This window comes from Artemia sp. Qi Xiang Cuo, chromosome 4, assembly GCF_049724085.1.
Source record: "Artemia sp. Qi Xiang Cuo chromosome 4, ASM4972408v1, whole genome shotgun sequence".
In the NCBI taxonomy this organism is placed as follows: Eukaryota; Metazoa; Arthropoda; class Branchiopoda; order Anostraca; family Artemiidae; genus Artemia; species Artemia sp. Qi Xiang Cuo.
In genome coordinates this window covers 60426647-60451705 of record NC_142797.1, presented here as the reverse complement: position 1 = coordinate 60451705, position 25059 = coordinate 60426647, and the positions used below count along the sequence as shown (strand labels likewise).

Below are 25059 nucleotides of genomic sequence, written 5' to 3'. Positions count from 1 at the left end.
CTAAACTAACATAATCCCCTTTTTTTGGTGGAAAACCTGTACTTACTTACTTGTACTTGTGGCGGGAATCAGGCGTTTCTACCTCGCCCGGCATCGATGATCTTGGAGACCTTCTTGGACCATGTTGAGCGATCTTCTGCCAGCTGCTCTGCAAAAGCGAGCCACTGAGTTGACCATCTGTTTCCGAACTTTCTGAAACCCCCAATAGATTCAAGGTCTGACTTGGCCAGGTTCCACCAGTTCTTCCTCTGTCCTCCTTGGCGTCTCTTCCAGGAGCTAATAGGCTCGACTAGAAGTATTTGGCGAGGCAGGTACTCTGGCGGCTTCCGTAATACATGGCCCAACCATTTCAAACCGTGCTCTTTAATAGTGAGCGCAGCATCTCTCTGAATATTGCACATTTAACGTAGATCCGCGTTGGAGATACGGTCACGCAGCTGTATTCTGAGAATTTTTCGCAGACAGGTATGCTCAAACACCTTCAGTGTATTCTCATGCTGTAGTTTTACAGACCATGTTTCACATCCGTCAAGGAGAACGGTGCGGACTAGTGCCATGTAGATTCGAACTTTCGTACGGACACTGACTTCGCGGCGATTCCATAAGGGTTTCCGAAGGGAGGCAAAGACTGTCTGCGCTTTCTGTATTCTCTGTTGGGTATCATCGTCGGAAGATCTGTCAGTACATATCTGGGAGCCTAGGTATGTGAAACGGTTGACTTTTTCCAGCTGAACTTGATTGACAGTTAGTGTGAATGGTCCTGTGTCGTGGTTAATAGCCATGAATTTTGTTTTCTCTGTGCTGACTTTCAAGCCGATCAGGTCTGCCCAGGCCACCACGTTGTCAAGCATGTTTTGAGCTTCTACGGGGTGTGACAGGAGGCCAACATCATCCGCATAATCGAGGTCAGTCAGTGAAATATTTTGTCCGATCTGACCTCCTGGATAGGACTACAGTGCATTTTCAAGCACCCAATCGACACATTAATTGAACAGAGTCGGAGAGAGGACGCACCCTTGTTTTACTCCGAACTCAACCAGGAATTCTTCAGTTTCTTCACCATAGACTCGAACTTGGCTCACTGACGCGTCATAGTATGCCTTCATCAGTTCAACAAACTTCAGCGGCATTCCGTCATTCTCTAGGATCTTCCAAAGTTTCTGGCGAATGGCAGAGTCGAAGGCGGCAATAACATCCAGGAACATCAAGATCAGGGGTAGATTGTACCTTTCAAACTGCTGGATAATGAGGCGAAAAACGAAGATATTATCAGTACAGCCTCTACCTGGCCAAAAGCTGGCTTGATTTCCTCGGGTTCTTTCCTCCCTTCCCCTTTGAAGTGGTTCGAGAGTATGATACGGAATATTTTGACCGCAATGTCTATAAGACTTATTCCGCGGTAATTTTTGCATTCGGTTTTATCTCCTTTCTTATAGAAAGGGAGAATGACTGATTTCTTCCAATCTTTCGGGAAAGAATTGGTCCTCCACACTTCTTCGAGAATGCCATGGAGCTGTTCAGCAGTGGCCTCAGGGCATTGTTTGTACACTTCCGGGGGGGGGGGGCCGTCTTCACCTGGGGCTTTGTGGTTCTTCAGGGTCTTGATCGCTTTTAGTATTTCGGCTCTGGTCGGTGTATCCAGCTCGACATCGTAGGGTTCTTTAGGGACGGCAGGTGGGAGAGCATCAGGAGCAGATGATGGGGATGGGTTTAGCAGGATCTGAAAGTGATCCTTCCATCTTGCAGATCGCTCCTTCTGACAACTGATGATTTTTCCTGATCTGTCTTTGACTATTTCTGAGACAGCAGCTTTCTTACTAACGGATTCTTCCAGGATCTGGTCAAGCTTGCGGGTATCATGTGAGCGTGCTGCTTTCTCTAACGACACGACAGCATCTTTCCACATTTGGCGGCGGTCCAGACGAGCAGAGCGTTTTACCTGTCTGCGCAGCTCTTTTGTTTCTTCTTTAGGGCCGCCCATCTTTTGTCTTCGCTCACCGACTATTGACAGGGTCCTAGCGGTAATCCAGTGCTGTCGTTTGATTTTTGCTCGGCCTAGGATCTCATCGGCAGTCTTTGTCATCACTGTTTTAAAGGTCTCCCATCTCTTCTCGGGGGTTACGTTTTCATCAGAACTGAGGGCGTCAAATCGGTTAGTCAGTTCCAATTGAGGGCCTGCCGAACTTCTTCGTCTTGGAGCTTACCAATGTCGAATCCGGCCTTGGGCTTGTTTTTTCTCCGAGTTGCAAGACGTAGTAAAATTTTTGCAGCAACAAGCCTGTGGTCAGACCCAGACTGCGAGCCTGTGTCTCCGCCGTTGTAAGACCGAGAGTCCTGTACTGAGCTTCTCCAGCGCTGGAGTACGAGAATGAAGTCTATTTGATCCTTAGTGACACCGTCATTTGAATGCCAAGTTAAAAGGTGGCTAGGTTTGTGCTGAAATATGGTATTGGTGACAACAAGGTGGTTCATCAAGGCGTAGTTTACCAACCTTTACCCATTCTTGCATCTGTGACCTTGTCCAAATTTTCCCAGGACTTGTCTTGTGGTTTGGTCAGACGGACCAACTCTTGCGTTGAATTCTCCAGCAACAATCAAGTAGTCACGTGCGGCAACAGAAGAAGACAGCTGTTGCAGCTCGCCGTAGAAATCATCCTTGGTCGTATCAGTAGCGTCACGGGTGGGGGCATAGGTAGAAATTATCGACACATTTGCGGGGTTTCCTTTTAGTCTGATTCTGGCAAGTATACAAGAGACTGGTTCCCATTCTAGGAGAGCATTTCTGGTTCTTTGGTTCATGATGAAACCAACTCCATGGAGTCCCGAATTATCCTCAACTCCAGAGTAGAAAAAATGGAATTGATGTAGCGTTTCAGGAGCCGTAATAATTATGGAGCCAGAACCGGAAATTCTGGTCTCGGATATGCAAAGTATGTCTATGTTGTACTTCTCCATTTCATAGACAAGAAAAGCTTGCGTGGCTTCTTGTTTGACGGATCTTACATTCCAGCATCCCACATTCATTCTAGATTTTGCCTGTTTAATGACTGTAGTAGGTTTTCCTAGATTTCCTGAAAAGGATTTTTCGACTTGGCCGTCATATTCGAAGTCGCGTCGCCTGCCGGGAACGCCGTAGTATGGTTGGCTTGTTTACTTCTCGACACCCGCGCCAATACGGGGGCCGCGTCGCTTGCCGGGGATGCCGTCTCAGATCCATCGATGTTTCTTGGGAATAGAGTTGACCGCAAGGTCCACAGTCTTGCGGGTCACCCGAAGCGCGTTGGCCACCAAATCGCTCGGCGTGGAGCTGAGTGGTGTTTACACCCTTCCACCACTTTGAGGTGCGCTGACGGATTTCCTCTGCTTCCCAGGGACGGAAGATCGAGCCTCATTGCCTGTAACTACCATCACTGCCATGGAGGTATACAAGCTTAGCTTGACCTTTGATTCCCACCTGGAATCAGCAGGGGCTTCAGGAAAAGGTGGAAAACATGTGGACCAGAAGAACAAACACCAACATAACAAGATTAGCTAACCCTGAAGAGAGCTATTTGGAAGGGTTTATGGAATTACAACGTTTCTCCTTCTTTATTTAATTTAATAATAAACTTTGTTTTCACTGGATACTTGAGTACCAATTCTTACCAAACGCCTCAGTTTTCTACACGCTACAACTTTTAGTCCTAAAATAGTAGGGCAATCTTACACAGCCAAGTTATCAAAAATCCATATTTACAAGGTCACAAGAACGGGTAAGGGTATTAGCTATAAAATTATAGGGCAACTAGTACACCAACTGCAACTGTGACTGCAACTGCGACACGTGCTTTATCTTTCAAAATGTCGAAAACAAATAAATAATTATTATCAAGATAAATGGAAAGAGCTAATAAAAAAAAACTAGATATTTAATGCATAATTATATTCATCCCTGGAAATTCAGCAATTTAAAATTTCTTTTTAAATTTTATCTTTCATTGTTTAAAGTTATAAAAAATATGTATAGTATAATTTATTTTCAGTACAGAGAAAATGACTTATTAGGCTTTAGAACTTTTACAGTTAGAGCAGGAGGAAGGGGAAAGTAGCTAAACTCCTGCTTGAAGTAATTTTTGCTGGTTTAAACTTGGCTTTAATGTTTAATTAAATTTTTCCTCGTTTTAAGATTCGTTTATTCTTCTATATCAGTGTCTGTTATTTTATGTGTGATATGATCGTTTAGTTCAATTTCTATTGTTTCGTGTTTCATTTATTCTTTAATTGTAATTCCCCCTTTTTGAGCTTGAATTATCATAAGACATTATTTCTGCTCGTCCTGAGCTTTATATGACTCTTCACTTTTGTTTGAAAAACTTTTGCCTCGAAAAGTGTTTTAAAAATCAATCTCATAGAAGGAGCTTTTGTAGCACTAGGCATGACACTATTTTCTTGTAGATTAGTAAAATCTCTTATTATTGTCTCATATCGAACCTGGATTTCTATAGTATGTTGGTGATTGGTATGAAATCCAAAGAATTGACGCTGCATTTCAATTTGATGCAGAGTGTGTACGAGCCAGATATGCAGCCTTGAAAGGTAAGCTTTCGCCTTATATTTTGATATTCGCTTTAGCAGAAATTGATTATACAAGGTCATAAAAGTGCCCAGCATTAACTAATTTTATTGTCGGGCTAGTTAACCTTCTTTTAATATGGTATTTTTATTATTGCATTCTTATCCTTGATTGGTAGGCATGAAAAAAGAAGTGTATATATAATTACGAATATTAAGCGAACATATATACTGATATCAGCCGTGGTTGTTGGGCCCAGGAAATACTATTTTAGGATTATAACTATTGCTGAGAGAAGAATGAACGCAGGGTTGTACAAATTCTCTTATCAACTAAAACTTATTTTCAGGTAGTTGTAAGCCAGCCTAGGTACTTTAGGCACAATTGAGAAGTACTGCTGGCGACTAACCATTGGGCGTATTTAGTTTCTTGGGGATGTAATGCTTTCCAGAAATTTAAAATATAACGGCTACAGCCTGCAATGATATAAAGTTGAAAGAAATTGCAACGTTCACCTTCTGATGGACGAATTAAAATATTTTGAATTAGATTTGTTAAGGGGTTTTATAAACTCACTGTCTATGATTAGGTTATCAGAGCTTGATATTAGGGTATATTGGTTTCATTTTTCAAGTGAAATCCTCAATAAAAATAAGTTTTAAGGAAGATAGTGGGGCTCAAAGCGAATAAGGACAATAAAGAAGCGTCTAAGCTTTTTTCAAGTTTAAAAATACTTAATAATAGAAATCTAGGTGCATATACTAGAATTAAATAGTGTGAGTTACAAGATACATTGGTAAATATAGATGCTGAGTCAACACAACATTGAGACACACGAATTTTTACCGTCGCTGCAGAACCAAATATGTAGGATGTTTGGTAGAGATACGGTTCATTGTACAAGAATTTAATATCCAGATTAATATAAAATATGATATATAATGTTCTACTTTAGGCTGATTTGGCAAGGTAGTTTGTTACTCCTACATATTTGTAGATACAGTAGCTTAGTAGCCTAATAGCTAAACTGTGTGTGGTCAGTGGTCATGAAATGACCCAAAAGTTAGTATGGTACTCGCGTGATGTTAAACAGATGTCCCTATTGGACAATTATTGAGACTCCTTCGTTTAGCATCCTCGAGTAGGCTAACACATGTACCAATGAAACAAGATATGTCTAAAAATAGATGGTTATCAAAGACTGCTTGGGATAAATTTAACCTGCCCATACATCTAGATCTTTTTGACTATTTTGGAGAAAATTCCTATTCCTAAAAGTAGCGGTCCTAGTTTAAAATATATGCATCGACCCTCATATCCTCGATCGGTAAAAAAAAAAAATGAAGACATTCTCCTAGACATACTGCAATGTTTAGGCTCGGTTTTTGAAGTGGAAAGATTCTGTTCACCCTAGGCCACCTCTTTGAATTATATTTTGCTTTCCACAAAAAACTTTTCACAAGTGAGTCACCGTTATCATTACTATGCTTTTGAAGTTGGGTTTTTGAAGTGGAAATATTCTGTCCAGCCTAGATCAGGTCTTTGAATTATATTTTGCTTTCCAAAAAAATAATTTCACACGTGAGCTAACTCGTCACCGTTCCAATACGATAGATTGGTACTTATCCAAAGCTTCACATCTCCCAGTTCTCTTCGGAAATCCCTTGATTCCCCAACACCACATGTTTTAGCACTCTAAATGTCTTGGATGAGCAAAAATCTAAAATAACTTCTTGTTTGAGTAAAAAACATTGTTTTAACCATCACAGTGGATTTTATTTTATAGCAAAAATTTGAATCTGAACCTGAAAAGTTTTACCCGAAATCTGATTACACTGTTTTATAATGTCAGTGCGCTACATGTAATCCATGGAGCGCCACTGTTTCTGTCACACCTAGACCTGCTGATACTTATGAGTATGAATATGATCCACAGAAACACGAGGCCATGCTCCTTTAGTTGGCTGGCGTTTACCCCCCCCAGGCGATTACCATCCCCCGGAAAATACCCCCACCCCCACCCCTGGAAAATACCCTTCTGGAAAATACCCCCCGGAAAATACCCCCAGTGGAAAATACCCCCTGGAAAATACCCCCCCCCCCCCGTGGAAAATAAGGCTTTCCAAATTTGAGAATTTTACTTTTTTAATTTCCGTAGGGAGAAGGAATTTTGGTACTTGTGCATTATGTGCCACTCACTCAAGTTTACACTGTGTAAAATTCGAGAACACACCGTTTTTTTCGTTAATTTTTTTGTTACTTTAGAAATAAATTTAAATACTGTTTATATACTGTTGAGAAGGCGTGTTTCAATCAATATAAACATTCGATTTTGTTTGTACGCCAAAGATTGGAATTTTTTATTTAATATATTTCCATTTATATACTGTTGAGAACGCGTGTCCCAATCAATGTAAAAATTAGATTTTGTTTGTACGCCATTGAATGGAAGGGTTTATCTAATATATTTAAATTTATATAATCTTGAGAACGCGTGTTTCAATCAATGTAAACATCCAGTTTTGTTTATACGACAGTGAATGGAAGTGCTTATTTAATATGCGAGTTTTGTTTTCCTATTTATTTATATATTTCTTCTGTTTTTTTAGTATGTTTTTATGTTGATGTAAGTTAAGGTTTTAAAAAGAACATTTTTTGTTTCATTTTTTTTTATTTATTTTCTTCCGTTGAGAAAGGCTCCCGGACGTGGGGCCGAAATATTCAGAGTATTTTTGTTCAATCAAGTGTTTTATTTTTATTCACTGATTTATAAAAATTAAAACCCGTTTTTCTTGTTTAAATTTTTTGTAAATGGAAAATCAGTGTGGTCTAAGAAATTATTCATCATCTAGATTAATTATTAGTGGTGTCTTCTATGCTCAATCCAAATGTTTATTCTCTTGCATTAAGGTTTCATCGACAGACGTTATCATTTTTATCCAACAGAGCATACAAAAGACCCTCGTCTGTGTGAGGATGACGTGCCTACCCATATTAGGACTATACACCATGTCGAAAAAAATTCAACAGACTTGAGAGTGTGGGTCTAAAATGAGTTTGGAATCAACATAAAAAAAATCTTATTTTTGTATATTAATTTGGAACCACTTGGGATCCACTGGAGTAGTCTAATTGGGACGATCTTTGGTAAAAGCGGCTGACCATCTTCATTGTCTTGCTCTCCCTGTTAAGCCATTTTGAAAGCAAACCGTATTTGCTGCTGACCCATAAATTCTCTTGTTGTAAATTCAGGAATATGTCATTAGTTCCCGAGGTAAGACAAACATGAATTGTGTTTCGTTTTATGCGGCAGGATCCTTTCTTTCCAATGCAGAGCATGTCCCTATAAGCTTCTTTTTTAATGAAAATTTTGCAAAACATTTGCAAAATAATCTGCAAATAATAGAAGTATTATAGATTTTCCACCAAGGGCTATTGTATGCACCTTGTTGTTCTCAAGAAACCCATTTTTATCGTTGATTTATGAACAAGCCTGGGGATAGTTCACTCCCGTGTTTCAAACCTAATGCCCTTTTAAGTAATTGAAGCTATGACCGCTTAGGCACCTAGACATGAGCCTGGGGTTGCCCCTTCTTCAATCCCTCGTTCATTGAATTGAAGCTTCTTAGTCTTTAAAAAAACTTTTTATTCTGATTCAAATTGCTTCTTACTTTCAGTAGGAAAAACTTGTTTTCTTTTCTAATTTCTGATCTTTTTCTGATCATTCTCAGATGTAACTAAGGAAGGCGGGGGGGGGGAGGTTATTGCCCCCCTTGGACCCCCAATTCGTGGTGTAGAATTGTTTATATAAATAATTGCAAATTGATTTGTTGTGGCCCGCTGTTTCAGTTTTCCTGCTTAAGCATTAAAATGTTGGATTACAATTGAATTTTTTAACAAAACTTTAATATGTGGTCATTGTTTTGGGTGCATAGTATTCTTTTTTAATATTTCTTAATGATATTTTTGCTATAGAATTTTAAATAGATGGAAAGGGATGCTATTCCTGATACGAATGGATATTCTGTGTGTTTGTGGGGGAAGAGTATGGAGGGTTGAAATTCAATTTAAAATTTTTTGTTAGCTAAGAGGAGGGGCTAAAAATGCTATGTCTTCAGTACCCCTTGATCCCGAGACAGTCATAGGCTTTTGCTCTGGAGCCCTTTTTATGTTGAACATTTTTCTTTTGATTAGTCTTTTCCATTTTTGATTTTTAGAACCCGGGACATTCAGTGTACTCAATACTGGTACAACGAGTGATAATGCATACCTCAGTATAACGGGAGTCGGGAATCAGCCAAATGCAAGCGCACCGGCAAGTTTGACGGTTGAATTTCCTCAACGTAAGTAAAATAATAAATTAATTACAGTAGTTGGCTATGTCCGTATAAACGACAAAATAAGTCTGTATTGAATATATCCGATGTAGGCTATATGTTACTGTGAATGTGTGAAATCTGTTTAATGTCGACATTCAGCGGTGAATGTCCGAAAGTATCCTTTTTCCCTACTGGATTGAATCATATACTTGGATGCAAGCTTTGATGGTAAAAGTTAAAGTTAGGTTAGGTTGGGTTAGGTTAAATTAGGTTATTAGTCTCATAAATGGGTTAAAGACACAACCTAACCTTCACCATCAAACCTTGCATAAAACTGAAAAAGTTGACTGGCCTCGCTGACTAAATCCATGGAGACAAAAAGACATTTCGGACATTCTCCGGTGAATGTCTACGATTCACCAATTTTGAACATTCACAGTAATACATATTCAAAATAAGTCCGGTCAGCTCAACTGGAAGTAAAGTCGACTCTAGTCTTCAGGGTCGTAGGTCTTTATCAATTTTTGTTGAGGTTTTTTTCATCGTAAAAAAGTGCGAATATTGAGAATATATTCCTCTTCAAGTAACAGTTGCAGTTGTGGAGTATCAAATCATTATTGGACTAAAAGCAGTGTGTAAAATATCAGAAACAAAAACCTCTTCATTCAATGCTTGAATTTTAACAGAAACAACGAGGAACTTCGGGTTGTTCCGTGTTTCTTGAGTTCTTACCTTAAATCTTAATAGATTCTGCATGATCTTATATGTGGTTTTCCCTTATTTCTGATTCATTTGTGTCGCCAATTATCTGTACTAAGTTTTACTCACTCGCTGGGTTGAATTTTTTGTATTGATTTGTATGGGCTACTTCAAAGTAATTTGAGTGTTTTCCGTGTTTCACAACTTTCTTTTGTTAGTTTTTGGAGGGTTATTTTCTAGTTTTATGAAATCTTCTGACCGTTAGCTGAGGTTTGTGAATTACTTTGACGTTCTATAGCTTTTTGTCGCTTCAGACTGAGTTTGATAAGAACATAAAGGAGATTTGTTCAAGGGCTATGGTAATGAATTTTTTGTATGTATTTGCCTGGGTTGGGTTGTTTCAAATTTGTGGCAATTCGTCTGCTGATTCTTGTTAAGATATTTTTTTTTACCATTTTTTGCTGATTTGCCTTTTTGGGATGAGAGGTATCTATTAAGCTTCCGAGCATTGGCCCTTTATTGATTACATGGTCTTTGTGGTTCGGGGTTAAAACTGGTTATCCTATATAAAGGTGAGAGGGTTTGCCCACCACTGCTCTCTGTTGGTAGGACGATTTAGCAGTTGGCATATCTTGAATATTCAGAGCTTGGTCAAGGGCCTTCAGCATCCCGTAGTGAGCTGAGTGAGTTAAATTTCTGGTGAGTGAGTTAAAATTCTTGTTTTCTGATTTTGTTTTTTCCTAGGTTGAGCTGGCCCAGTTGGCTAAATTTGTTTTTCTTATGCTGTATAAGATGATATTTGGACCTCTGGCCACTGCAAAGGAAGGTTGCTTTTTTATAGTTTTTATTAAACCCTATTGATTCGTTTTTAATCTGGTTGGTATTTGTATCAATTGTTATTCTGACATTTGGTAGTCGAAACATATCTTCTGCCTTATTCTCGGCTGACTTTGTTTTTTGGAGTGTCTCTGTTGAGTTTCTTGTGATTAGAGGTGATTAAAGAATAAAAAGAGCGTGTGAAGGTGTATTGAGTTGGTTCGTAAGATTAGCTATTTTCAATGTTCAAAAATAAAGAGTGGAAATTCAAAGGTTTTAGTCATTTAAATCTGAAATTCAGGGATCATACCTAACTCTAAAACTCACAGGTCTATTATGCAAGTTTTTTTATGCCGTAATGGTCGGTATGCCGTATGCCGGTTGGTATTTGTATCAATTGTTATTCTGACATTTGGTAGTCGAAACATATCTTCTGCCTTATTCTCGGCTGACTTTGTTTTTTGGAGTGTCTCTGTTGAGTTTCTTGTGATTAGAGGTGATTAAAGAATAAAAAGAGCGTGTGAAGGTGTATTGAGTTGGTTCGTAAGATTAGCTATTTTCAATGTTCAAAAATAAAGAGTGGAAATTCAAAGGTTTTAGTCATTTAAATCTGAAATTCAGGGATCATACCTAACTCTAAAACTCACAGGTCTATTATGCAAGTTTTTTTTATGCCGTAATGGTCAAAAGATTAAACACAATATGAGAACATCAAAATTTATTGCTTAAGGAACAAAGTGGAATCTTAGTGGGGGTAAAATGAGAAATATGGTGTTTTTAGGGTATTTTCGTTAGGAAGAATTCAATTTAGGGAGAGGGAAGGGAAGAAATAAGCATGTTCTGCTAAAAAAGGGGAAATTTATAGATTTTTGCCCGAGATATGGAAAAAATCGGGGGAGGATATAAGTATTTTTCCAGTATTATAGAGTGAAAAAAAAACTCTTTGGGCTCTAAGTAATCCGCAAGCTACAAGCAAAGTTCATTTGTAATTTTCTTGATAAAATTGGACGCCGTAATGACGTATTTTAAAACCATTTGTAAAACAAAATTTCTTTTAAATATAAATTAGATCTGCCCACTTTAAGCACAGTATTATATTGGGTACTAAGTGTTTTAAAATTTCACAACCTGATTAAAAGATCTGAAAAAATCAAAGACACACGCGAGAAGTTTTTGGAAAAAGAATATGGTAAAATCCTGAAATAGAGAAAGAGGCTATAAAGTGACTAAGAAGGCTAATGCAAAATACAAAAAAATACTGCGTTTTAATTAGGGTGCGTTTAAATAGGCGTTTAAAAATTTTATCATAGACAGGCATGAAATCGGGCAGAAGTTCTTATCTGCACTTGGCAAAAAGGAAAAATTCAAAACCATGGGCTAGGACAAATTCCTAAAACCATGGTTTCGAATCTAGTTGGGATACACCATAACCCCACTACAAGTATTAAATCAGGCTAAAAACACGTGTTTCGATGGATAAGAAATCTAATGGGTGGGGGGGGGGTATTATTGTTCCTTGTTATCAATATTATAAATCACTAGAGCTGATTAATTTCGTGCATCCTCATCCAGTGACTGTTCAATGAACAGGCTCACTTTATCACTGAGTTTAGTTAGAACTAAAGAGGAATGTACCTAGTAACCGTAATATTTATCAGTGACTTCATCTCTTTTTAGTCAGTAACCAGCTTCCCACCCATTCAGTTTTTAGTAGCTAGCATAGAGTGATAATTTCCAGTATTTTTTTTAACTCTACGATTTGAATTTTGGACCTTGAAGTACATATGCTATTTTTGAAACAAATATTGGTGTATATATTCAACATTTGATTTAACAAAAAAAAAAATTAAATTACTTAGGAAGAAACCCATTTCGACATTGATTTTCTTTTTCATTCATTCACAGTCAAAAGTGAATTAGAAGTCTTAATTTTTAATTTAGAAGTTTTAATAGAAACTAATTTTTATTTTCTTTTGCAGTTCCACAAGGTTCCTACCTTATTTTAGACACAGACTACACGACATTTGCAACAGTATACTCTTGTGACGAAGCCTTTGGAAGAAAAATAGAGCAGGGATGGCTCCTCTCAAGAACTAAGATACTTTCTCAAATTCAGATTGACAGAGTAATGAAAGATTTCACTAATCTGGGAATAAACATTAATCATTTTAAAAGGTATTATCAAGGGGACGACTGTCAATATGATGCAGATAATTCAGCTCCAGTCTCTAGTACAGCTTATATTTATTTTTGTATATTAGTTAGTGTTATTTTGAGAAAAATGTTCTAGCATGACATTTTATTATATGCTTTCAGCTTCGTCTACTTAAAGAGCCAATTATTAATTAAAAGTTTTATGTGTGGTAGAAATTAAAAAAATTAAATACATATTGAGTCAGAGTATTTTTGATTTCCAAAAGACTTTATATGCTACGATGTGACTTTTCCCGTGTAAAAACAGTGTCACGTGGATATCTCAACATGCTTCTACTTTAAAGCCTAAGTTTATTTACGACCTATTTAATTTGAAAAGTCTTTATTTCTAATAGAATGTGACTGTGATTGTAACCGTGACTGTGCGTTCGATGAATCATGACTAACTTTACTGTCCAAGAAACTTGCGTGGCAACCTTTAACGTAGGCCTGAGCGGTTAAGATACTTGCAGATTCTAAAAAAAAGATAACATGGAGCTGACAGAAAGTCTGACTTTATCTGTCAAGTTTCATCCAATGATTTGTTACTAAGGAAATCCTAATCGCTTAGCAGTGTTACCGATTTTTTTTTTTTTTTTTTTTTTTTTTTTTTGCAATTCCTAACAGATTCTGAGCCAAGATCCTTTGGCAGGTTGAACTTGTCACGACTGAGTTTCGCTGGGAATAGTTTTGCGTGGGCTGGGTTTTGCCAAGACCCTTAATTAACACAAAACTTTGTTTGACAGAAAGAAGATGATAATATTTATGAGATATAAAAATAATATTAGTATTGGAGAACCCTTTAGTGAAGATGCAGACAGGTCATCGAAAAGGAAATAAATCGTCTCTGCTTCTTATTTGTGTTATAACCAAACAGAAGGAGCATTTTACTATATTTATTCAAGGAGGTCTTCCTTTTACCACTCAGGTTAAAAAAGTCTTGGAATCAAATTTTTCATGGAGAGTAAAAACAAGTAAATATTATATAATTTTAGAAAAGGCTTGCATGCAACTCATTGACATTCAATTTACCTTTCTTTAACGGAATCCCATTAATCACTCATTAGTTTTAATCTCCTTTTACTCAACATCCATTCATCTTAGCCATTTATCAAATTCTCACTTTACTCGCAGTTTCCACCTTATAGCGCAATGCCCTAAACTTTGCTTAGGTATTTTGAAAAAAATGCCTGAGCAAAGTTTTTTTTTGTTAAAAAAGGTCATGTCTGACAGCCTTATGATTTTTTAGGGTTTAAGGCTTGATTAAAATGTAGCTTAGATAGATAGATAAATAAATATTTATATTTTAAAAACAGTCCTATCACAAGCCCCGAAGGAACGAATTCGTATTTTGGAGGTCATGAAATCCAAAAAAAAATCATAAAACAAGCACAACAACTAAAAAAGTGGCAAGCAATGCCAAAAACAATAATATCACAATGGCAAAACCATTCATTAATCAAAAAATATTAAGCTGTAAAATGTCAGAAAGTTAGAAAGGTAAAAACTGATAAAATTAAAAAAGAGAGTGAAGTAAAATATACGTTAAAAGAGGTTAAAAAAGAACATATCTAATAGGGGAGGGAGCAAAATAAAAGCGGGAACATAAAACTTGGGTATCACAACCGAATAATAAAAACCAAAGAAACTATCGGTTTATTTTGTCAGTAATGAAGGAGACAAAGGATTTCTTACCTGGACGTAAAGCAACGGACGGGGGACAAGATAGGAGACGGATCAGAAACACTACTTGGTAGGCGGTGTCCGGGCGGAGAGTGTTTGTTAGGGAAAATATTCTCCGTGCAAGGGTTCGTTATTGGATTTTTTTGGAAAACAGAGGTACTCCCTGTGCTCAAGAGTTTCCAGCTCGATCTTTTTAAGAAGGAGCGAGTATGGTACCTTAGCTTCTCTGATAATTTTTCTCAGGGCTCTTTTTTTAACTGACTCAACTTTTTCTGATTAATCACGGGAGATACTAGGATGTCAAACTGCGCAAGAATAATAAAGATGCGGGCGGGCAAAAGAAATACAAATTCTCAAGGAATGAAAGGGGTTGACATTATATTTATTTAAGAGCTTAAGGGGAGAAATGGACGCATTAGCTCTGGACAATATTTTAACGTGGATATCCCACTTTAACTTAACAGAAATTGTGATCCCAAATAATTTAACGGATCACACAGAAATATCTGGGGGGATAGGGTTGAATAAAAGCGGTGAGGTCTTAAGGAAACTTATTAGCATTATCATAGATTTAGAGGAGTTTACTCTCATGTCTAAGTCATCAGGGTCGCCTGCAATATAATTGAGGATACTCATGTGGTTGCTTATTAAGTTTCTGTTGCAGGTTTCAACGACTATTATGTCATCCACAAATTTCTATCTGTCAGGAAATTCCTTAGCGAGGCAATTAATCATAACTGAAAATAGGAGAGGACCTAGGAGAGCACCTTGGGGTACTCCATTGTGTACAGAGAGGGGACTGGAATAATGATTCGGATATCTGACTACCCGTGATCTACTTGATAAAAAGGAGGCAACTGATTTAATCAGGAAAGAATCAATACTGAAATCAGTTACAAGTTTCTCAACTAATCGATTGTAGTTAACAAGTTCAAATACTTTTTGAAGGTCAATGGAAATTAAATTTAGCCAGGAATCAGGTTTTTGAAGAGTTTTCCGAAATAAAATTAATAAGAAAAACAAGGTATTGGGAAGTAGAAGTAGATTTGAGGTTCCCAAATTGTCTCAGGTCAGTAAGAGGAAGGATTTTTTCTTTTAGCAAATCCGCAAGGAATCCTTCATATACTTTAGGGATTATAGGAGTGAATGAAATAGGACAAACACCTTCAAAACCAGGTTTTTCGTCTTTGTTTTTCAAGGGGGTTATGAAACCCTGTTTCCAAATTTATGGATATTGCCCAGACTCAGTAATCTCATTGAAAAGAGCCGACAAGGGCTTTGAAAGGAAGTCACTGAAAGCACTAATAAGAGGAAACGGAATATCTAAAGGGTAGACACTTGTTTTTCTTAGTTTCCCAATTCTTTTTTCGATCTCAGACTGAGATACGGAGGGGAAAGAAGGTAGGAAATCATCAGTTGGTAATTGACAAGATAATGCTGCAAGGCTCTGTACGATAGAAGCAAGGAACCTGTTAAGATTATTAGCAGTAACTTCTCGGAATTCAGGTAGGTTGAAATCAAGCTGGTTTAGACTTCTACTGCACACCTTTTTTTCATACCTCGTAATACCAATTTTTTGGTTTATTGGTAAACCAATTCTTCGACTTTATTCTTGTAGTAGCATCGAGCAGATTTACGTATTTCCTTTTTAATTGCTTTTCTTAGTTTATCAGCTTCATCCAGATTACCATATCTGAAAAGATTCAATTTTTTTATAATTAGTGCTTTTATGGGTTCATTAAAGAATGGTTCGTCATCCGAGCACTTTTTAAATCTTTTTTTGGGGAGAAATTAGATATTTATCATTTAGCTTTTTTTTTAAACATAATGATTTTTTCATCAAGATTATGCAAATTATAGATATCGGACCAATGTTCAGTACTCAGCCAAGCTCCAAAAGAGAGAGGGCCAGCATTTTGAAGGGAGTGGTAAAAAACCTTAAGTTACTGAGAATAAATGCTTAATTAAAAAAAGGGGGACAGGTGGAGGGAAAGATGATAACTCGCACCCAATAGAGGGAAAGCTGAAGTGGGACTGTAAAAATTATTATAATTAGTTAGATTAACATCTAGAGAGGAGTTTCTCCTAGTTGTCGGAATTTTAGTGTTTGCTTAACTTTTAGAGAGGAACAAATTGAATAGATCTAAGGTACATTGGCACCACTAACCAAAAAAGTCCAGTATTTGGGCGCTTTCAGGTAACAAAATCAGGATTGGTTTTCAATTGCTGGAGAAATTCGTGTTTTGCATAATGTTGTGGTTTGGCTATTGCAATGGTATTATAGGGACGGGGGAGTACCTTAGGTCTAGTACTTAGTCAAAGTATTTCATCATACTCCGATAAATTAGCGATATGAGTAATTTTAGGGAAAACAATGTATTTAGTAAAGAACATGACATCACCTCCTTTTTTTCCAAAGGGGTTATCTGATGGACGGAGTTTGATAAATTCTGAACAATTTGAAAAACGTATATACCTTTGATCATGAGACTGTACTTCTGTAACGCCTATAACTTCAACTTGGTTTAATTCTGATAGAACCTTGAGTTCAGTAAATTTAGACTTAAAATTTAGACTTTCGGCATTAGTGACTAAAAATTTTGGAAGTTTAAAGCGATTTGGGAAACATGACTTTCAATGAGATTCAGTGATTCTTGGAATGGGTTTTAATGTTGGCATATGGGATAGAGGGTATAATTTTTTAGGCCGACTGTTTATTACAGGATAATATAAAAATTTAGACTTTCGGCGTTGGTATAAAAATTTTGGAAATTTAAAGCGATTTGGGAAACATGACTGTCAATGAGATTCAGTTATCCTTAGGGTGAGTTTTAATATTGATCTATGGGATGGAGCGGATAATTTTTGAGGCAGACTGTTTATTATAGGGTAATTTTCACATGTAGAAACTCTGAAACCAGGGTCACATTGTGTGTCTGAGCAGGTGTTAGCTTGTCCCAGCGTCTGTCTGGAGGTTTTGGTACCACGGACACGAAATTAAAAAGTTTTTCATCTCTTGGATCCTTGTGTCTTAGGTACAATCATACCTAAAACTGTGGTTTTCTAAGATTTTTCTTTATATTTGAAAGTTTTTGAACTAAGGACATGAAATTAAAATGTTTTTTGTTTCTTAGATCCATATGCCTTAGGTTGAGCTAAGATTTCTTTTATATTTAAAAGTTTGTGTACTAATGACATGAAATTTAAAAGTTTTTCGTCTCTTGGATCCATATACCTTAGGTCCAATTAAGATTTTTCATTATATCGGAAAGTTTTGGTATGAAGAGTATGAAATTAAAACGTTTTTCATCTCTTGGACCCTTGTGTCTTAGGTCAAATCCCACCTAAAAACTGTGGTTTTCTAAGTGCTTTTGTTACACTTGGAAGTTTTCCTACCAAGGACATGAAATGAAAATGTTTTTCGTCTCTTGGATCCAACCTTAGGTTGGATTGATATTTTTCTTTATATTATATTTTTGAAGTTTTGGTACCAAAGACATGAAGTTAAAATGATTTTTCATCACTTGGATCCATGTGTCATAGGTTGAATTAAGATTTTCTTTATGTTTGGAAGTTTTGGTACCAAGGACATGAAATTAAAATGATTTTTCGTCTCTTGGATCCGTGTAACTTTGGTCGGATTAAGATTTTTCTTTACATTTGGAAGTTTTGGTACAAAGTACATGAAGTTCAAATGTTTTTGTGTCTCTTGGATCCATGTGTCTTAGGTCGAACTCAGATTTTTCTTTATAATTGTAAGTTTTGGTAGCAACGACATTAAATTAAAATATTTTTTCGTCTCTTGGACACATGTGTCTTGGGTCCAATCGTACCTAAGCACTATGGTTTTTTAAGATATCTCTTTATATTATTAAATTTTGCTACGAAGGATATGAAATTAAAATGTTTTTTTTTGTCTTTTGAAGCCATGTACCTTAGGTTGAATTAAGATTTTTCTTTATATTTGGAAGTTTGCCTACCATGGACATGAGATTAAAATGTTTTTTTGTCTCTTAGATCTATGTACCTTTGGTCAAATTAAGGTTTTTCCTCTATATTTGGAAGTTTTGGTACAATGGATATGGAATTCAAAAGTTTTTCGTCCCTTAGGTCCATGTGCCTTAGGTTCAATTAAGACTTTTCCTTATATTAGGAAGTTTTTATACCAAGGACAAGAAATTAAATAATTTTTATCTCTTGGACACATGTTTATTAGGTCCAATCATACCTAAAAAGTGGGGTTTTCTTAGATTTTTCTTTATATTTGGAAGTTTGGTAAATAGGACATGAAACTAAAATGTTTTTTGTCTCTTGGATCCATTTGCCTTGTGTCGAATTAGGAATTGTTTTATAATCGGAAGTTTTGGTACCATGGACATAAAATTAAATGGATTTTTTGCCTCTTGGATCCATGTGTCTAAGGTCGAATTAAGATGGTTCTGCATATTTGGAAGTTTCGCTACCAAGAAAATGAAATTAAAATGTTTTTTCTTCTCTTGGATCCATGTACTTTATATTTGATTCTTCTTTATATTTGTAAGTTTTGGTACCAAGGGCATGAAATTAAAAAGTATTTAGTCTCTTAGATTCATGTGCATTAAGTTCAATTAAGATATATCTTTATATTTAAATATTTTGGTACCACGGCCATCAAATTAAAAAGTTCTTTTTCTCTTAGATTCTAGAGTCTTAGGTATAATCATGCGTGAAAAATGTGGTTTTCTAAGACTTCTTTTCATATTTGGAAGTTTTGGTACCAAGGACATGTAATTCAAAAGTTTCTTCGTCTCTTGGATCCATGTGCCTAAGGTCAAATTAAGATTTTTCTGGAAGTCTGGAAGTTTTTGTACCATCTGAATGTTTTGGTACCAAGGACCTGAAATCAAATGTTTTCTCGTCTCTTTTATCCATGTGCCTTACATGTAATTAAGAATTAATTTATATTTGGAAGTTTTGGTACCAAGAAAATGAATTAAAAAAAAAAATTTCTCTTGTTTGCTTGCGTCTTAGGTCCAATCATACATAAAAACTGTCTTTTTCTAAGATGTTTCTCAGTATTTGGTATTTTTTCTACCAGGGGCATGACATTAATTGTTTTTTCGTCGCTTCGATTCACGTACTTTAGGTAGAATTAAGATTTTCCTTATATTTGGAAATTTTGGCACTAAGGACATGAAACTAAATTTTTTTTTTGTCTTTTGGATCCTAAGCCTTAGGTCCAACTAAGATTTTTCTTTATATTTGGAAGTTTTGGTAGCAACGATATGAAATTAAAGAGTTTTTCATCTCTTGGACCTAGGAGTCTTAGGTCCAGTCATACCTAAGAACTGTGGTTTTCTAAGATTTTCTTTATATTTGGAAGTGTTGCTACCAAGGACATTAGATTAAAAAAATTTTCGTCTCCTGTGTCCATGTACCTTAGTTGGATTAAGATTTTCTTTATCTTTGGAAATTTTGGTACCAAGGACATCAAATTAAAAATGTTTTTTAATCTCTTGAACCCATGTACCTTAGGTCAAATTAGTATTTTTCTTCAAATTTTGAAGTTTTGTACCAAGAACATAAAATTAAAAAGGTTTTCGTCCCCTGGATCCATGTTCCTTAGGTTCAATTAAGGTTTTTCTTTATATTTGGAAGTTTTGGTACTAAGGTCATGAAATTAAAAAGTTTTTCATATCTTGGACACATGCGTCTTGGGTCCAATCATACCTAACAACTGTAGTTTTCAAAGATTTTTCTTTATATTTGGGAGTTTGGGTACCAAGGACATGAAATTAAAATATTTTTCTGTGTCTTGGATCCAAATGCCTTAACCAGCTAAAAATTCCTTTTCTCACATGTCCGACTTCTTAGTAAACATTCTAAGCTTTCGACTTGATAGCGTACTCTAAAATAATGAAAAAAATTAATGCATAAAATATTTCGTATTAAAATACTTGGCATGTAGAATATACTTGGCATGTAGAATATCATCATAAAATAAAAATCAATGCTTTGAATTCGTTTCATAAAATACTTATTTATGTTTTTGTTGATATGAAACTTGTTCCATTTTGGGGTCATACACGGGTTTTAGCATAGCTTTCAGGTACATTCTCATCACACATTTCATTTTTGGTCTAATTGGGCTCATTGACTCTATCTGATGAAAAACAGTTTATGATCCTAGCAATATTTACCGAGGCTTTGCTTTTCTTTCAATCGTCATCAATTACCTCGGTGATATTATCTGCCAATGCATTTTTTATTTTGCCGGTGATTTCACCCACATTATTTTTACACAGGTAACAATTCTAGCACTGAGACAAAATGTGTTTAATGACATTGGGGCTAGAGTAGGCTTGTCTTCTTCTTTTCTTCTTTTGAATGCTAATACCAAAAAGATGTTAATAGGATCTATCAACGGTTAAAATGTTAAGAAAAGCAGTAGGAAAAAGTTTGCCTTCGTCGTCAACTAGAAGTCTTAGGTTCGCATTCTTCTTACGTGCTATCATCTTTGGAAAAGATATTCTGGTATATCCACCGCCACAAATAATTTTGAATTCTATTGGTATTCCAAAGGAATTTAACGCCTCACTGTCATGACAAAGCAGGCGTACATTTCCAATAGGATCCCCATTAGTGCCAATTTAATAGTTCAAATATTTATCGTTGTCAGCATTCAATGCTACGATAACTTTATCATGTGCACACGCTTTCTTCAAGTATTTCTCTTTTTAAAATATTATACAAGAGTTTATCCTTCCAATACGCGATTAATAATTATCAAAACTTGCAACTAACCAACTAATGTCGATGATCAACCACAAAGTACTATGGGCTCGCATAAAAAAAATCCATAAACCATGTTAACTTCCAATTTTCAAACAAATGAGCCACATCGAAAGCTTATACCCTTTTAAGAGTCAAATCTGATGAAGATTAACTAGACACCTACTCCCACTACCTCTCGTTTCACCACGCACATCTGATTGAAATTGTGAAACATCCATTTTGTTCAAAATAGTCTGAAAAACATATAACAATGAATCAAGGATTGACCGAACCCCCAAGAGCCCTGGAGCAAAGAGTGTAAGCTATGTCCTGGGGGAATATAAGGTAGATTAGGGAATTTGGGGTACTAGAAACTTCAGATGGGCTCATTTGATCCGAAATTCGAAGTTATAGTGCCCTTTCTGTGAATCAAAGTAACTTGAGAGCAACCAGACCCCCCCCCCCCAAGCACCCATCATTTTCCCAAAACAAAAGTTTCAGTAATTATTTCTCAAAAGTTGAAGCAGTAATGCGTTTCCGGATGTAACCTCACCCCTCCCCCCCTCGTTCTGAGGTCTCATGTTAACGGTTGTAAGTTAGGCAATTTTTCATTGTTTACATTGTTTACAAAATGTACCAGGGTAATTCCTTTTAACTCTTGTAATTTTTGGTTTAGTAGCTTGGCTTTATTGTCATATATAGTTTTTGTTCGTCGTTAGTTTGATATCTTATATATGCAAGTCTCTTGTCTGTTTTTAAGTTTTATTCGCTTTTTACTTCTCGTGAAGCAACTACTACTACTACTGCCGCTACTTACAATTCATTGCAGCACCAGACGACCTGAAGCCAACGTGGCCGCGCACGCTCCTCATCCATCCTAATCTATTCAAAACCTTGATCTTCACCCCCTCACAAGAAGGGCCCATTTACCTTAAATTTTCCCTTGGGACATCCTCCCATCTCATTTTGGGACGACCTGTTTTTTGCTCGACCCTAGACGGTTGGCCAAAAAGGGCAACGTTTGTAAATCTGTAATAATTCATCCGCTGAAAACGTCCTAGCCATCTTAACCTTTCTCTCATTATAGCCCCAGAAATAAGAATTAAACCATGTTTTTCATGCAGCTTATTGTTTCAGATAATGTCAATTTGTCGAGGACTCAAAGAAATCGGTAGGCAATTTCTCTGGAAAATATATTATTGTATTAAGTATATATTATTGAGGAAAGCTATGCATCTTCGACTTCTACTTTCCCAAAAAACGAAGGACATGCAGACTGACAAAAGGAGATATCTCAAGAATGGATTTGAGCGTTAATTTGGAACTTTCAGAGTTTACTTAAAGGGGAAGATTAATTGGCCAAAAAGGTAATATGTGCATGTCACTACTAACTCTACTACCGGTGCTACTTTTACTGATACTACAACTGCTACTAAACTACTCCAGCTACTACTTAAATTGCAACAAATTGTAAGGCTTATAGTATTAAGATGATAAGGGTGTCAAAAGAAGATCAAAAGGGTAAATCAGCAATGTTTTGAGAAAGGCTTGATTTTTCAAGGTCAAGCTTCCGGGGCATCATGAAAGAGATGTCCAAATGACCAAAAGGCATGATATACATTTTACTACCGCTTTCAATGCTGCTGTTACTACTGTTACTACTACTACTAATACACTAACGCTAAAAATATTTCTCTTATTACCACCACAACTACTGTGATAATCGTTCTATTAATGCTAAGTCTATGAAGGTGAAATTTGAGAGAATATTGATCACCAAATATGCTTCCTAGCCATATTTAACCACTGTCATCACTGTAGCTTCAAATATTCTAATCTTGGTTTGCCAACTTATCTTGCTATTCTTCCAAACTTTTCTAACTGTGAAAGAAACACCCTGAATGTTGGCTAATCTAGTTTTAACAACTTAACTGCTCCCACCATCTTTACTAATAATACTACCAAGGTAAGTGAAGCTGTCCACCTGATCATTCAGGTGGACCTCTTAACATGTATTTTTAAAACTATTCTAGTACAATGAACTCGCAGAACCTCGAAAAGTTCATTCATTTGCTCACACGGTCATCTAGGATGCTCAAATCATCGACATAATCTAAGTTCAAGAGATATTTTCCTCCTCATTTTATTTCGGGGTCTCCCATAACCCAGCTTAACTCCTGGTTTAATTTGAAACCAGCCATGGGTTCTCATAAGGGTGGGCAGGGGGCACCCCCCCCCCCCTGGCAAAGTAACGCTGCCTTATATTTTATTTTTAGTTTTGAGATTTCTATTATACAACTAGACCCTGGCGCAGTGCCGATAGGGGAAGATCGGTTGGGGCGGGGGCAAAAAAAGCAGCAGCGACGCGCCGCTGGTGCGATCATTGTTGGCCACAAATATTTTGGTTTTGATCGGTCTTTCTCAAATTCCGGTTTTAATTTATATCAGATTTGGGCCTGTTCAAGAGTTAGGAACTTTGCGAGTTGCTGGCTGGACGCTGGTGTTCTTCGTTATTCTTTAAGAGAAGCAGAAATCTGGTAGACACAAAATGGCTATTGGCATTTCAGAACCCTTGCATAAAGTTGAAAATTACTAACAGCTGTGTATTCATAGCAGAATTAATAATTCAAATTAGTAGTATTTTTTACATCGAGCAACTGTCATCATCGAGAAGAACTGTCACCGTTTACATCCAAAAGGAATCTTGAAGGTATATCTCCTTTCAATCCAGATTGTTTTGATAATTAAGATCTGTGCTCTTAAATATAGACCAGCCAAATGTTCTTTAGCCCACGAAGCTTGGGGCAAACTACTAAGCTCATCAGAGGTTCTAACTCAAATCCCATCCCTACCTGCATTGCCATCCTCTCTTCTAATGTTTTCAGTAAGCCCTGTGATTTTAAAGCCATTGCAAAATGCAATAGTCCCCCTTGAATAAGTAAAACCATATCCCAGCACCACCAAGAGGTGGGAGAGAAACAAATTAGAGCAACAAAAGCAAGGAAAACGAAGAAGCCGGCTGTGAAGAGATTTGGTAAGAAGACGGCCCTGAAGGTGAAAATGAAACTGAAAAGGTTCTGAAAGTGACTGTTGATGACACCTCAGACAGTTCTCTTGGGTAAGATAGTGAAAAGGAATGTGAACTTTTTTTAGATTTGGGTTGCAGTTGGCAACTTCGTAAAAGTCATATACGAGGGCCATTAGGGATAAAGTGGAGCCTACTGCAAAAGTCAGTGTGGTGACTGTGATTGGTGGGAGAGGTAATGTGTGAAAGTGGCTGAAAGAGCCATATCATATCTACTACATGAAAGAGGATTTAGGGTAAAAAACCCAGTGCTTGGGCAGTGTGTGATCTTGGACAAATGTTTTGACTAAAATGTATCTTCCCTAAACAAGGACAGCTGGCTCTTACTCTTGAACCTGATGCAGACAGTTGGGACTGGCTTACTACACTTTTATGGTCAAAACTATTTAAATATGATTACTTTTTTTCACAATACATTTCAGTGATTGAGTCTGTCCATGATTGAGGTACTTCAATTTTAAGATCCTTTGTTCAAGATTGGGCAGTAGCCTATTTTCCAAGATTATAGTCAAGCTAAAAATGTGCAATTACAATTAAGTCTCTACTATTAACTGTCTGTGGATTTAAAATAGTTACCATTGTATATGGGTCAAATATTCAGACTAATGAAATACTTATTAAGAAAATCCAGACAGATTTAGTAGAGAAAAATTAATTTTCCAGGCTGTATAATAGATACTATTGAGGGGGTAATTAGGATGACTTTCATTTTTAGTTTCCTTCCCATTCATTTTTGTCGACGTCTTAAATAGGTCCCCGTACTTTAATAAGACACCTCCGAGTCTGCTCTTTGTTATTGCACCTCCAGTGGTTTTATGACAAATAAGGAAACACATTTATTGTCGTTGAAGTTAAATTCAGAATTTAGCAGTTAGGGAATTAGGAATTTTCATAACGTACCGTTTTAAGTAACGCTGCGATGTCACGGAATCAGAATCTCAGCATTCATAAACAACTAC

At 36.6% G+C, this 25059-nt stretch overlaps 2 protein-coding genes across 2 annotated transcripts in view; one reads left to right on the top strand and one right to left on the bottom strand.

Annotated features, from left to right (window-relative positions):
- Positions 1–12786, top strand: part of LOC148953294 (uncharacterized) — a 19167-nt gene extending 6381 nt beyond the window's left edge. The window contains exons 2-4 of the mRNA XM_089087919.1: positions 4485–4575; positions 8770–8895; positions 12366–12786. Of these exons, the coding sequence (XP_088944045.1) occupies positions 4485–4575; positions 8770–8895; positions 12366–12676 (528 nt within the window). The 3' untranslated portion in view covers positions 12677–12786. The remainder of the gene's footprint in view (positions 1–4484; positions 4576–8769; positions 8896–12365) is intronic.
- Positions 12787–15843: 3057 nt separating this feature from the next.
- The window catches only part of LOC148953293 (uncharacterized), a 120016-nt gene continuing 110800 nt past the window's right edge, over positions 15844–25059 (bottom strand). Inside the window, exons 10-11 of the mRNA XM_089087918.1 lie at positions 16739–16853; positions 15844–15955 (exon numbers count right to left, since the gene is read on the bottom strand). Coding sequence (XP_088944044.1) covers positions 15844–15955; positions 16739–16853 — 227 coding nt within the window. The remainder of the gene's footprint in view (positions 15956–16738; positions 16854–25059) is intronic.